This window comes from Cynocephalus volans, chromosome 4 (genome assembly GCF_027409185.1).
Source record: "Cynocephalus volans isolate mCynVol1 chromosome 4, mCynVol1.pri, whole genome shotgun sequence".
Taxonomy (NCBI): Eukaryota; Metazoa; Chordata; class Mammalia; order Dermoptera; family Cynocephalidae; genus Cynocephalus; species Cynocephalus volans.
The window spans coordinates 71,263,960-71,279,317 of NC_084463.1; the positions used below are offsets into that span (position 1 = coordinate 71,263,960).

The 15,358-nt window shown below is 31.5% G+C and overlaps 1 protein-coding gene across 2 annotated transcripts in view; it reads right to left on the reverse strand.

Annotated features, from left to right (window-relative positions):
• Positions 1-15,358, reverse strand: part of DYNC2H1 (dynein cytoplasmic 2 heavy chain 1) — a 321,263-nt gene that overhangs the window by 72,648 nt on the left and 233,257 nt on the right. For both annotated transcript variants that reach the window (XM_063092854.1, XM_063092855.1), the window contains one exon: positions 6,041-6,250. In XM_063092854.1, the coding sequence (XP_062948924.1) occupies positions 6,041-6,250 (210 nt within the window). The remainder of the gene's footprint in view (positions 1-6,040; positions 6,251-15,358) is intronic.

Sequence of the window (15,358 nt, forward strand, 5' to 3'; positions counted from 1 at the left end):
TCCTTAAGATTTTGTAAATAGATGACAACTTCCTCTGCAAGCAAAGACAGGCTTCCTTCTTTCCTTATAATCAGTATGCTTTTTATTCCTTTTTCTTAATTTTTGCACTAACTAGGACCTTCAGTACAATGCTGAATAGAAGCGGTAAGAGTGAACCTCAATGCCCCATTCCTGATCTTAGAAGGAAAGAATACAGTCTTTTAGTATGATTTTAGCTGCAACTTTCCCATAGATGCCCTTTATTTGATTGAGAAGGTTCCCTTCTAATCCTAGTTTGCTGAAGGTTTTTCTCACAACTAGATGTTAAATTTTGTCTAATAATTTTCTTTGTTTAATTTATTAGTCTTTTAATCTAATTTATTAGATTTTTAATTTATTAGTCTATTAATATGGTAAATTAACATTAATTGATTTTTAATGATAACCCAAACTTGTATTCTTGTCGAAAAACCCACTTGGTCATGATTCATTATTCATTTTATATTTAGTTGGATTCAATTAGCTAATATAATATCTTAAGAAGCTTAGTGTCTACGCTCTTGAAAAAAATTGGTCTGTAGTTTTCTTTTATACTAATATCTTTGTTAAGTTTTATAAAAACCATTTTATTGAGGTGTGATGTATATACAAAAAGCTGTACAGATTTAATGTATATAACTTGATGAGTTCAGAGATAAACATACACCTGTAAGATTATCACACAATCAAGGCCATAAAGTTACCTATAACCTCCAAAAGTTTCCTCTGCCCCCTTTATTTAAATTTTTTATACTATTTTCTTTCTTTTGTGGTAAGACAGCACTTATCAAATTTTTAAGTATACAGCAAAGTAGTGTTAACTCTAGGCTCTATGTTGTAAATAGATCTCCCGTTTGTGTTAGGTTTTGATGTCAGGTAATCCTGGTCTAATAGAAAAAGTAGAAAAATATTCCTGCCTCTTCTATTTTCTAGAAGAACTTGTGTAAAGTTGGTATTATTTCTTCCTTAAATATTTGTTAGATTTCACCACTGAAGTCTAGGAGCACTCATTGTGGGAAGGTTTAATAACAAATTCAACTTCTTTAATATTATAGGCTGTTAGGTTATCTATTTCTTCTTGAATGAGTTTTGATAGTAAGTTCTGTTTAAAGAATATGTACATTTCATCTAAGTTATTGAATTTATGGGCATAAATTTGTTAATAATATACCTTTGTTATCTTTTTAATGTCTGTAAGAACTGTAGTGATGTCCCCTCTTATTCCTAATACTGGTAACTTCTCTTTTTTGGATTAACTGAGCAAAGGTTATTTTTCCATCTTATGTTCTACATTGGCTCATTATTCATACCTCTTGTATTTTTATTTTATTTATTTTTATTGTTTGCTTTAGAGTTTATAGTATACATCTTTAATTTACCACAGTCTACCTTCAAGTAATATTAGTAAAATTTTAGTATAGCATGAAAGCCTTATAATAGTGTACTTCCATTCATATTTGCTAAATGAATAAAAAGGACAAGTAGAAAAATAAGGTTTGGAAGTCAAAATCTCTACTAAAAACAGAAAGTATATTCTATTATCTTGTCATGATGATAGCATTAAGCTAGAGATATAGAAGTAGAATTCTGAGAGATTAGAGATTCTGGGTATACACAGGCTCCTTTTGTTCTCACATAAATCAACAGGAACTAATTTAAATTTATAAGTATATATAATCAAATTTTGATTATAAGTGAAGCTATAGATGAAGGAGTCAGGAGAGTTCCATCCCAGTATTTGATAGACATTTGGAGATGAGTATATGGAGTTCACGTCACACAAAGCTGATAATTGCCTCTTATAACAAAGACTATAATTTAGCTGCTTCATCACTTTAACAAAATATCCAATGAGCAATGAAGTGGAAAGAACTCTGACCTAGGAATCACATTAGAATTACAGTATTGTCTTTGACACTTTACCAGGATAGCAACTCCTTACAGCTTTAGTTTTCTAATCCAAGTAAAAGAGGGATGATGAGAGAAACATAAACAATGGAAAAATGCAAACTATTCAACATTACTAATGATTTGTTAAAAATAGTTTGAATATGACTTTTCTAAGCATTTGTTTGCATGAAAGTGGATAAACGATAAAAAGTGACCCTTAAGAAAAGACGGGGTCCTTAACCACATAAGAATGAGCATCTTTTCTTTCCCCCCAAAACCTTAAAGATCACTGGAGGAGGTAATCACAAATGTTGATAAAGTGGACTGAAGATAGACAGAAAGGTGATGTAGCAGGTACTACCCTTTTAGATGGTAATTCTGACTATGTAACAGTGTTTCTCAAACCTTAGCATGCATCAGAACTATCTCTGTGATAAAACAGAGTAAAGTGTAGGACAATACTCTGAGAATTTCTGATTCAATATTTGAGGGTTGGAGGGGGTGGTGGCCAAAAATTCATACTTCTACCAAATTCTCAGGTGATGCTGATGCCACTAGTCTGGAGACCACACTTTTAAGAACCACTGCTATAAAGAAAGCCTCAGCAGAGAAAGGAGTGAAAGAAAAAAACCAATCTAGCAGAAGAGATCTTAACTCAGACATCCTGAAATTATATAATAAAGCTCTGTATGCCTATATATCAACATGTTTTAAGATAGTGCATCCCTTTCTTTCAATTTTCAAAGGTGTCAGTGATCCAAAAACAGTAAAAAAAAACAGTTGTTTGTAAATTTAGTTTTAATAGACTTAGGATCTACTAGCATTTTTGCTATATTGTTGAGGTACTCCCTGGTTTATAAACTTAAAAAGCCATTTAGTGCTACCAACCAGTATGTTAGGATAAATTGAAATGTATAGCCAATATATACATTGTCTTTAAAAGGAGTTAAAATAATTTTTTTAAAAAGCAATACAACCTATTAATTTCTACTAAAATGGTAAATTCAACAAGAAAGATAAAGCAATTTGGCACTGTATCTTTTCAATTTTTGTTTATATCTTTTATGATTTAAAGTCTATGTCCTAACATGTAAGTAAAGAATAATAATACTTTACAATATTATAAGTATTGTGCCTTTAAAAAAAAAAAGGTTTTAGCAGATCACCAGAACTATTAAGGAAATAAAAAAGTCATAATTATCTCTAGGAAAATTCCTACTCCAATTATGTCAAAAACAGTAAAGAAAATATCAAATATTGAACTACTTCCTAAATTACATTAATCATTACTATCACATAATACAGAACTTGTCACAATCAAATGTAATGAAAAGCTAGTTTTTATTCTGAAATAAATGGGACGGTACTGAATACTCAATTTTTGTTAAAACTCACTAAAAAGTAAATGTCACAAAGTATTTCACTGATCTTGACTTAGTGAAAGTCAGCCTAGTCTCATTTGAGTTTCATCAAACATCTCAAATTACTTCCAAGGACACCATCTGTGATACAATTTAAATGTGCTTTATAAAATATTTTTCAACCTTTCAAAGAATTTTAACAAATTCATTTTCATGCAAATAATAAAAATATTTCAAAGGTAGTGATATTTTCTGAGGCTTTAGCTCCAAATTTTAAGTGTAAGATAGAACATATAATTTAGTAAGTTACATATTGCGATTGTGTACGTCCACATAAACACATTTTAATTAAATAAGAAAATACTTAGCATATCTTAATGGTTCAGGGAAAAGAAAAAAAGACTATAAAGAATTAAAAATTTATGACCCCTTTCTAAAATACTTCGATCTTAATCAAGGAAACTGTTTCATGTAATAAAGCCCCCTTAATTCTTTGTTATCTTTCAATATGATCTAATGTAAGCTGCATTATACTACAATCATATTATTCATTTTTTTTCAAGTGTTTATGCAAAGGTTACCTAGATGGTGAACAGCAGAAGTAAAACAAAAAACCAAGTTTGTCAATTACATTTTGTACTTTTTGTTACTATCACATAGGACCCTTTTGAAATAACCGATCTCTTCCAGGTCCAACTACCTCTTACTGAGATGAATATACAGTAACTTACATGGTGGTATTCCACTTATATAAACTCATTTTGTACAATGTTACCAGATGAATACTCCAAAAGCTGCTCTTTTCATAATGAAATTCTCCTCCAGTAACATTAATTTAAAAAAACAAACCAACACCAAAATAAAAACCTAGTGTTTATAGCGTGCTTGCCCTGTGCCAAGCACCTTAGCCATGATTTAATTCTTACAATTCCATGAGATTGGTACCATTATTATCCTCATTTTACAAATGAGAAGAGCAAAGTTTAGAGTTGTGTAAACTGCCCAATGTTACATAGCTAAGTGGTAGAATAGGATTCAAACAGCCATCACTGAGGCCACATTCTTAGGCATTTTGTGATATTATTTCTACATTAAAAATATTCTTATTGCCTACAGCCTTTAATCCAAACTCCTTTCTTTGGCTTTAAAGACCTCAAAATCTGATCCAACTTAATTTTATGACACTTTGTTGTGTGCCAGTTCTATTGGACTTACTGTTTTCTACATGAGTCAGGTTCTTATATCATTGTTATGTTTCTCTTCCTCTTAATTCAAAAGCAATTAGTCTATATCATACATTTTGCCCTTAAACATACAGCTTAGATTTTAAAGAAATACATTCTGAAGAGTATTTACCTTTTGCTATATAAATTTAAACCATTCATATTTATTATGGCAACCAGATGTGCCCAGATTCAAATCCTGTGTGACTCTGGTTAAGTTATTTAATACCCCTCTACCTCATGGCCATCACAGTAAAATGGAGATAACGGTAAAACAACTGGTAGTATTATTGTGGTGATTAAATGATTTAATTAATGTAAAATTTTTAGAAAGTTCTTAGAACCCTTTTCCACTGGTTCCTTCACTATGCCAAGAGTCTTTCATGACTGACAATATATCTACTTCAAATTAAAAATAAATTAGTTGCAATATGTAGTACAATACAGTACTATAGTATTTTGAAAATCACAGTTGATTCAACACAGATAGTAATCTATATACAAATAAACTATTTAAATTCAGTAAACAATGCAAAACTGAGATACTTTTTCAAGGTAAAGGTAGAAGAAAAACAAGGATGCTGGAGTAGATCTTCTTGTATATTTGTAAAAGCACTGGATATTTTCCAAATGTAACTGAGTAAGATGTAGTAAGTTCTAGGAAGGCTATCTTTTTATATTCAAACAGAAAGAACTTTTAGGTTGACTATCAGAGGTTTCCCTACATTGAGTGTAAACAGCATGAAAAAAAGAAAACTCTTAATTCCTATACAGCCTCAGTGAAATCTTTTCCAGATACCAAGTTCTACAACATTTATATTCTCCAAATAGCTAAAATAAATCTATGCAGGACATCTGATACTTTTTTTTTCTATCAAGTAGATCTGAAATACATGAATTTGACCATCTTTTAAAATGGTCCAATTATTTAGCACAAGTTTTAATTTCCCTTTCTGTTAAAAGTATTCTGATTTTCCACTGGGTATCCATCCTTCCCTTACTCTCAGTATATGTGTTACAGATTAAGATGAATCCATCCCCAGCTTCTGGGACACACATTTGGCTGAAGCCCTAGTCAAGGAGAACTTCGCACAACCTGCCCACAGAACTAGTATGCGAAAGGTAGAACACATGAGCCAATCAGTTTGAATCAAAGCAAATCTGAAGATTTTTGCCTGAGTTACTAGGAAACAGCTGTTCTTTCTGTTGAAGATATAAGACTAGAGGTGTTAGAGTGTCAATGTATAGAGGAGCTACCCCTAAAGTGAAATCAACATAGATTTTGTTGTATATGCAATGACTAGCTAGCTGGTTAGATAACATAAACTGGCCTCCTAATGACAATCTTAAGATCCTGCATCAAGCTGACTTAATGCTAGCTACCACTGGACTCTTCAGTTACATCAGCCAATTAATTCCTATCTGGCTTAAACCAGTTTAACTTGGGTTTTCTGTTATTATTAACTAAGATTTCTGACAAATGTATGTATGATGGAATAGCAACTTATAATAATGAAATCAAAACACATATAGTTAGTATTGGCTTACCTTTTGGTTTAATAAAGCACTTGCCAATTTCTGTACTTCTGAACTCAATAAGGTTGTTCCTCTGATGACTTTGCTGAGAGCAGCAAGAGACTGATGAACACTTTGTACTAAACGAATGGCATTAAATTGTTCAAGAACAATGAATGATAATATTGGAGATCCTTGCCGATCATTAGGAGGAGACACTTTCTGATGTATCAAGCTTGAATTCTAAAAGAAAAATATGACATCATATTTACTGAAAAGTAACAAAAATCACTGATACATTAAAACACTACAAAAGTTATTAAAACCTTTTGTGGTACTATTCTGTTCTAACTCTTTTTGAAATGCTTTTTTTTAATAAATGGCCAAATTTAAGTCTACAAATACACAGGAAGGGAATTCTGGAGTTCACCAACATTTAAACTGGTGTGGGGGGTAGAATTGAGAATGGTGAAAGTGGAATAACATTCAGAAGTAATACTAAGTATAGTAGGAAAAGAAAGTTGAAAAAATGGCACCCTGTAAGGCAATGCATAGAGAACAGCTACACTACCACTCCACCACTACAAGGGGAGAAGAAATCATAGTTTTAAAATAAAACATGAATGGACATTTATTTCAATTTTTAAATTACCCACATGTACAGTAGAAAACCACACTAAAGATCTTATGCTCAAGACAATATTATACTTTACTATTTATTTCTATATTTTTAAACAGAGACTAATATATGGAAATTCTGGGTTACTCAAATTACTAATAAAAACTTAAGGAATCCTATTTGTTTCAAAACAGCTTATGTGATTAAGAGAAAAAAATTAACTTTCAATAGTATTCAAAAAGTGTCAAAGAACTATCAAAGGATAACTTTGGGAAGTCCTATTCTCTTACCTGCTATTCATACTAATTTTCATATATTCTGCTTACAGTCCTACTTAAAAATCCCTTCTCTTTGTTCTACCGGTTGACATATTCACAACTGTCTACAATAGCACTGTCTCTTTTTCATCTTTTTAGCATAATAAATAATTTAATAATATGATGACCTAGCATGGTTACTGCCATTAAATAAATTTTATTGGCATAAAATCATTCCTGAAATAGACTTAGACTATGAGAGTAAATGTAGGCATTTTTATTTCTATTACTGTTATATTTACAATGTTGATGCTGCTGAAATCTTTTCTTTGTGTACACAAACATAAATGTACACAAATAAATAACTGGTGGTAAACTCAAAACTGAATCCAGAGTCGAAAAAAATCTAATACTATTAAAAATTAATTAGAATTAACTATTTAAGCCAAAGTATGCAATAAATAATACTTAACACATCTCCAACCTACATCAACTAAGTAATAAAACTTTGAGATAAAATTTGGGTTACAGACTTCTGTAATTCTTTATATTAAAACAGCTTTCCTGGAAGTGAAAAACTTGTGGTACTTAAACATTTATCAATCTTCTACTAAGCAAGATTAGCAAATAATAATTCAGTTTATTAAAAAGTAGATTTTGTGGATTTTAATCCATTCTGTTAGGTTGATATGACACACATGAATATTTTCACTGTCACTTGACAGAAGAATACTCAAACTTACATCATTCAAGAAAGATTCCAATTATATGCAGTCCAAAAAAATAAAAAAACTTAATGTACTGAACTTTTAGTAAGTTTGATTTATGAGAGTAACTATCAAGAACAGTTAAAATTCAACTACAATGAGTAAATAAAAACAAAAACTCAGGTACAGTTTCAGGTAAGCCCTATGGTCTAGAGATTTTTTGGTAAATGTAAAATATGCACTGAATTTCAAAGACAGTATGAAAAAAGGATATAAACTATCACATTAATAATTTTAATATTGATTACATGTTGACATGCTAATATCTTGGATACATCAAGTAAAATAAAATACTAAAATTAATTCCTGTTGCTTTGTACATATTTAAGTGTGGCTACTAGAAAATTTTAAATTACATATATGACTCATTTGTGCTTCACATTATACTTCTACTGCATAGTGTTCATCTAGAGAGGCTATCAGATAAAATTCTATATGTTCAGTAATAAGAACAGAAGAAAAAATAGCATATAGTAGGGTCTGAAGTGTTTGATTAATAAAAGATGAAAAAATGTGGAGAAAAAATGAAGAATAGTAAGGCAAACCACAGTATATAAGCTATAATAATTAATGACTAGAAAAAATACAGCACAGCAGAAAACAGCAAGTTATATTGTAAAACATAGTATAACATAATCCATTTTCCCATAGGCCTTCAAAAATTTTCAAAAAAAAAAAAGGTCAAATAGATCTAATCCTAAAAATAAATATATAGTTATTTTTACAAATTCTCAAAGGGTGAGGAATAAAGATTTACACAGTAGCAACATCTTAGATTGTTTTACATAATATTTTTTCTCCCCCCCCCCCCCCGTTTTTTTGACAGATGGTCGGTATAGGATCTGAACCCTTCACCTTATCATAATCATAAAACTATTAAAAGTAAACTCAAATTAAGTAATACTTATAATTCAAATATAGCTAAAATCACCTAATGAGTAAATTACAACACTTACACAGTATATTTTTGATGAAACCATTGAGGGGTGACAGCCATATCTTCAGTCAATTGATTATTAAAAGATTTTTTTTTTAATGAGTAAATACAATTGACTAAATACTTTTGAAGCATTGCTTTTGACATTTTAAAGTTCATCTTGAATTTAAAAAGCTAAGGGTATTCAGTGAAAATCGTTACTTAATCATGGAACCACTGGAGGAAAAAGGTTATAAATAGTTCAAAACTTAACTAATAAGCAAGGAATGTCTTTTGGGCAAGAAAACTAGTCTAGTTTGGTACAATTCAGGTGTGAATCCAGGATGTTTGTGTTTTAACTGAAATAATTTCCAATGTGGAATACTATAACAGACTTAAGTAAAACAGATGACAGACACATGGGTAGTATTCTTTTTGTTTGTTTGTTGATATTTAGAGCTTTTAGAAAATGGTTCTCTCTCAGAAAGAATTTTTGCTGCCCAAGGGTATTCAAGCAGTAGCTAGACCAGAGGTTAGCAAGTTTTTCTGTAAAGGTTCAGATAACAAATATATCAGTCTTTGTGGGCTATAAGGTCTCTGTTGCAACTACTCAACCCTGCTGTTGTAAAATGAAAACAGAATATAAGCAAATAGGCATGGCTGGGTTATTGAAACTAGATTTATAAAAACTGGAGGCGGGCCAGAGTTGGCCCATTCATGATCTAAAGTTTGCCAACTTCTCAACTAGACTACCATATATCCAAAGTGTTATGGAGATTCATAGATTGGTCTAGATAGCATCAGAGTTATTTAGATCTATGACTCAATGAAAGTAATAAGATACAAAACACAGTCTCTGTTATGTGTTTTTACCAATGGGTTATAAAACAGTAATCAGCAAATGGGTAGAGGTATTTTTCCTGGTCATATGATCATGTCTTTGTCCAAGACATGTTTTCTATGATAAGGAAGGTAAAAATATTAAAACATTCAACAGTCATTTTATAAAGCAAAAAGAAAATTAGAAATAAAAACAAAGGTGGAGTGGCTCTATAAGAGTTATAGAAAATGGGAAAATATCTTCATTTCCATGTAGTAAAAGTTTACTTTTGCCCTCAAGTAATTCTTCATTCCTCTTTAGGTAATAATTTCCTAATATCTCTCTGGGGCAGAAACCTCTCCCGAGTCTTAGTCCATATGAGTTAACTCAACTCAATTCCAGAAGTTAATATGTGATTTGGATTGAAGCTTTGCTAATCCGAGCATTTAATTCTCCTGACCAGTGATTGATTCAGGTATGGTCAAATGACCAAATAGAGAAAAAGAAACGTAATAAAAATTTTGCTGGCTATTCTGATAAAGAGATAACTGTTCCTTTCCTGTAGACTTGAACCTGAAGAGATCATAAGGTAGAGAATAGCCGTAGTCATTTTGTGAAAATGAAAAGAAGCTGTATGAAAAATGGTGCCAGCACAGAGGAAAACAAGGTGTGTGTGTGTATTTGTGTACACAGATATATGCATACATATGATATATACACATATATCATATATGTATATCATGATACATATGATCATGTGATATACATGATCACATATGTATGTACATCAGATCTTTCAGAATATATTAAGTATATATACAGTATATAACAATAAATATATTTTATATACATAGATATAAAATATTTCTGGGTCCTCATAGATCCTAGTGACATGCTTTCAAGTTCCTTGTAACAAGCTGAGTTGAAAACCAGTTTAGCACCTTTCAGTTATGTAACCCATAAATTCTATTTTGCCTACACCAGTTTGAGCTGAGTTTTCCAATCACTTGCAATCCAGAGTCCTGACTGATTAATGCAAGTTCAACAGACTATTGTCCTAAGCATTCACGAAGAGAAAGGTCAAAATCTGACATATCAGCATTAAACTATGTCTATCCAGAAGTGAACTTCTAACAAGATTGTGGAAAGGGGAGGGGAAGGGAATAAAAAGGAAAGAAAATAGTACTACAAGTTTGGTAACGACAAGAGTTGAAAGAGTATAGAATTTCTCACAGTCCATTTCATTGGACAGCTGGTTGCTTTAAGATCTGTTTCATTGTACCCAAAGAGAGTGCTTAGTGGAGAAACAGAGCTCAGATTTCTAAACCTCTTATACCTCATTATAACTATTCCTTTTCATACCAAATTATCAGGTGGATCAAAGGAAACCAAAGCAGTCATGTTTTAATGCTCATTCATTCAATTTAGTTGCAACTAAAGATATATTACTTAACGAGCAAGCAGAGCTCAACCAGGACTAGTGTGTAATAATTACCCCCAAAGCTGTTTACATCAGAAGTGTTGAAGAGCTGAAATAGAAAGCAAAATTGAAGGCGACTAGTAGAGCAAATAAAGCCAAGGCTGAAAGCTAGAGGGGGGTATTCTAAAAGATCTAAAGCACAGAAGCTAATGCTGTAAGCTATTACATCTTTCTAAAGGTGTAATACATCTTTCTGAGAAAAAAGCTAGGGAGCACTAACTCAAAGGAGCTTTTGTTCAAAATATAAACTATTTGCTAATTTTATATACCTTGGAATTTCATGGATTTTATTTAAAATACTATGCTATTAATAAACAAACCCAGTAGTTACCCTTAGGGAGAGATACTGACATCACTGTCCAGGGAACCTTTAGCTTTGTCTATATTCCTTGGTTCTTTAATAGTAATAAATTATTCATGTATAACCTGGGTATGTAAAACTAAATGGCAATATTTTTTAGACTAGGCTATTAATAGACAAGATTGAATATTAATAAAACCATTTGTATTTCTAGGAAAGTATGTTTAATAGGTTATTTGCTCCACAACTTGGCCAGAGTAATAATTCTGCTCTGTGAAGCTATCAAGAAAAGAGGTAATCTAGTAGAATAATAGAGTAACAACACAACCTCACATTAAGAGGTCTAACATAGCCTATAATATTTAAGGGGAAGAATAGCAAACATTCATAGGTACTATGTGCCAGGAACATCAACGCATTTCCATACCGAGTTATTTTGTTACATTTTAACAGTTTCAGGAATATAAAAAAGTGAAAGAGAAAAGTGGGTTATGAAGAATGAAATGGAATGTCATAGAATATGAGATTTTATACCCATTTAGAGGAGCCAATAGGAGGACATTTTGTTTAAAACTGACCTACATTAAGTTTGTCTGTTCTTCCATGTTCTCCTAACAACCAAATGATGTGTATTTTTTCAGGACAATGGAATGTTTTTTGGTGTGCTTTATGTGTATGATGAATCTTAGAAGGGCAATAAAATAGCACAAAATACTTGGGTGTGTGTGTTTTAAAGTCTGAGAAGAGCCAAACTGTTCTCAAATACTGAGCTAGTTTGTTTATAACTTTAAGACTAAAATGAGCAGTCAGCATTTCAACAGCCAGTGCACAGACTACATGAAAAAAATAAAAGGTAATTTCGACACTATATCATTACTGAACAGAGAAAAGAAAGTCTACGAAAACAAAGCATAATCACTTATGAAACACGTACGACTTATTTTACCATTCCTCAAAATAAAAAAATACAGAATTTCTCCTTCTATTTCTAGCGGTACTAGATATTGCTGAAAACAACTAAAAATGTTAAATAAGATAATAAAGGATCTTCTTAAATCATCCAAACATAACAATGAGCTGAAGAGAAAGTAAGGAATAATTACTTAAAACATGAAGTGTCAGGTTTTTAATCTTCATCTTTATCAATTCCATCCTGAATGTGAACACAAGGTATTCTGGAATACAGATTTCTTATTAATTACCTCACAGTAAATAAGTGTGTTGCACACCTACACTCCCCCCCACCCCACCCCAGGCCTTATCTCTGGGGCAGCCAGAGGAAAGCCAGATTATCCTATTCAAGTAGCCAGATAGTGCAATGGCTAGGTACAAGGGGTGGAGGAAGTGGTTTTCTTTGCTTATAAAGAGGAAGAAAGCAGCTGTCCTCTTCTCCTCCAAAGAGGATGTCCTAGGAATTGTCATGTGTTTGAATTCTAACCCAGGTGACCTAAAGATGATTTGAAACTTTAGGGCTTTATTCTTTTTGATATATAAATACCTAAAGAGATAATGCACTAGTCTCTCTAGTATCTTGGGGCTTAACATAGAACCTAGGGCTGTCACCTTTGACCCTTTTCTTCAGGAGATAACAGAAGTTTTATTATCCTTTTTGATCACAGCATTTAACTAAACAAATGGCCACAAATCTAATTCTCATGGTATGTGAGGAGTCATATAAAGCCAGGACTTTTTTAATAGGAACACAGAAAAATATAAAATTTTAACAGTAGACCAGATTTAGTTGAAGAGACAATGAGTGAACTGGAAGACATATCAGTAAAACTTACTCAGAATGCATCACGTAGAAAAAAAGAAATGGAAAATATGGGAAAAAGTTAAAAAGCATGATGAACAGAGAAAAGATCTAACATACATCTAATCAGAGTTCCAGAAAACAGAGAGAGTAAAGCAGAGTCAATATTCAAAGAATAACTGAGACCTTTCCAGTACTGATGACCACAATCAAAATTCAAAAAGCCCATCAAATGCTGTTTTTTTTTTTAAAAAAATGAGTGAATGAAAGAGAGAAAGAAAACAAATCTGTACTCAATCTCATCAGAGTAAAACTTCAAAAAACAAAGGCAAAGAGATATTAAAAGTAGCAAGAAAGGAGAGATAGATCAAAGGAGCAACAATTCATCTCTCAGCAATAACAATAGGATGGCTAATATCCAAAAGACTGAGAATGATAAGCGCTGAGAGGTTGCATAGAAAAAAATCTCTCATATACTGTTGGTGGGGCTGCAAAATGGTGCGGCCTTTATAGAAATGGTATGAATAGATCTACAATATTACCCAGCTATTCCACTGTTGGGAATATACCCAGAGGAATGGAAATCACCATACCGAAGGGATACCTGTATTCCAATGTTTATTGCAGCACTATTTACAATAGCCAAGAGCTGGAACCAGCCCAAATGTCCATCATCAGATGAGTGGATAAGGGAACTGTGGTATATCTACACAACGGAGTACTACTCTGCTATAAAAAAAAAAAACCAAAATACTACCATTCGCAGCAACATGGATGGACAGAGAGAAAACTATATTAAATGAAATAAGTCAGGCATAGAAAGAGAAATACCACATGTTCTCACTTATTTGCGGGAGCTAAAAATAAATAAATAAATAAACACACAAACAAATAAAGGGTGGTGGGGGGAGAAGACATGACAATCACAAAAATTCCCTGAACTTTTTAAGTCAAGTGAACAGATAGTTGTGAGGGGGAAGAGAGCCGGTAGAGAGGAATGAATAAAGGGACATGAAAATCAACTACAATATATATTGGGAAGTAAAATAAAATTTTTAAAAAATAATAAAATAAAAAATAAAAAAAGGAGCAACAATCCATCTCTCAACAATAACAATAGACACCAGAATAGAATTATTCCACCTTCAATATAACAAGATAATGCCTATAAATATAGAATAATATAACTTTTAAGACAAAGGGTAAATTACAGGCATTTTTCAGATAAATAAGAACTCAAAGAGTCTACCACCGAAAGACTCTTTCTATACTGCATGCAGAAGCAGACTGACACCAAACAGAATGTCTGAGATGCAGGAAAAATAAACGACAATAGAAGTGATAAACATAGGGCAAATCCAAATAAGCATTGACTATAGACAACAACAAAGTATAAAACATACAATAATAACTGCATACAAAGTTAGAGATAGGTATAATGTCCTAAGCTTGAATTTTCTGGGAGGTAAGTAAATATACTGAGTTTAATTTTGATAAACTAAACATGTACTCTATAAAATATCTATAATAATCACTAAAAAAGTAGAAAATGTGTGTAACTAGTAAACCAAGAAAGAGAAATATGAAAGAAAATAATCCAAATTAATGTAAACAGCCTAAATGTTCCAGTTAAAGATCAAACAAAATGCAGCTATAGGTTCCTTACAGGAGACATCCATAAAAATATAAGAATTCAGAAAGTCAAGGGAAAAAGTATAAGATATATCTAGCAAAAAAATAACTAAAAGAAAGCTGATGCAGATTTATTAATATCAGAAAATAGGAAAAATATTATAAAAGCTAAAGAGAATTCACTTTACAATGATAAAGTTTCAACATATCGAGAAGAGATAACATTCTAAATTTGTATAAATCAAAAATTGATAGTCAAAAAATCATTTTTTGTGTATGTGTATATATATATATATATATATATATATACACACACATAAAAGTTTTGAACAAAACATTTAAAAAACTTGATCTAAAGGAAAAAAATTGAGAATAGAAGTCAACATCAGAATACACACTCTTTTCGAACACAATATAAAACAGTCTTTAAAACATAATGACATACCAGGCCTAAAGCAAGTCTCAACAAATTTCAAAGATTGGTGTCATTAGACCATATTCTCTCTTCACAATGTAGTTATAATAGAAATCTGTAACTCAAAGATAACCAGAAATGTAACAAATGAATAAAAGATAAAATAATGGAATTTAGAAAATATTTAAAACTGAACAACAATGAAAACACTCATATCAAAACTTGTGGGATACAGTGAAAATAGTACCTAGTAATACAGCTTTCAGTGCTTAAATTAAGAAAAAAAGGAGAGAGAGAATTACTGAATTAAATACCCAAATCAAGAATAAGAACATTAGAAAAAGAAGAACAGAATAAAACCAAATGAAGTACAAACGAAAAGGCAAACCCT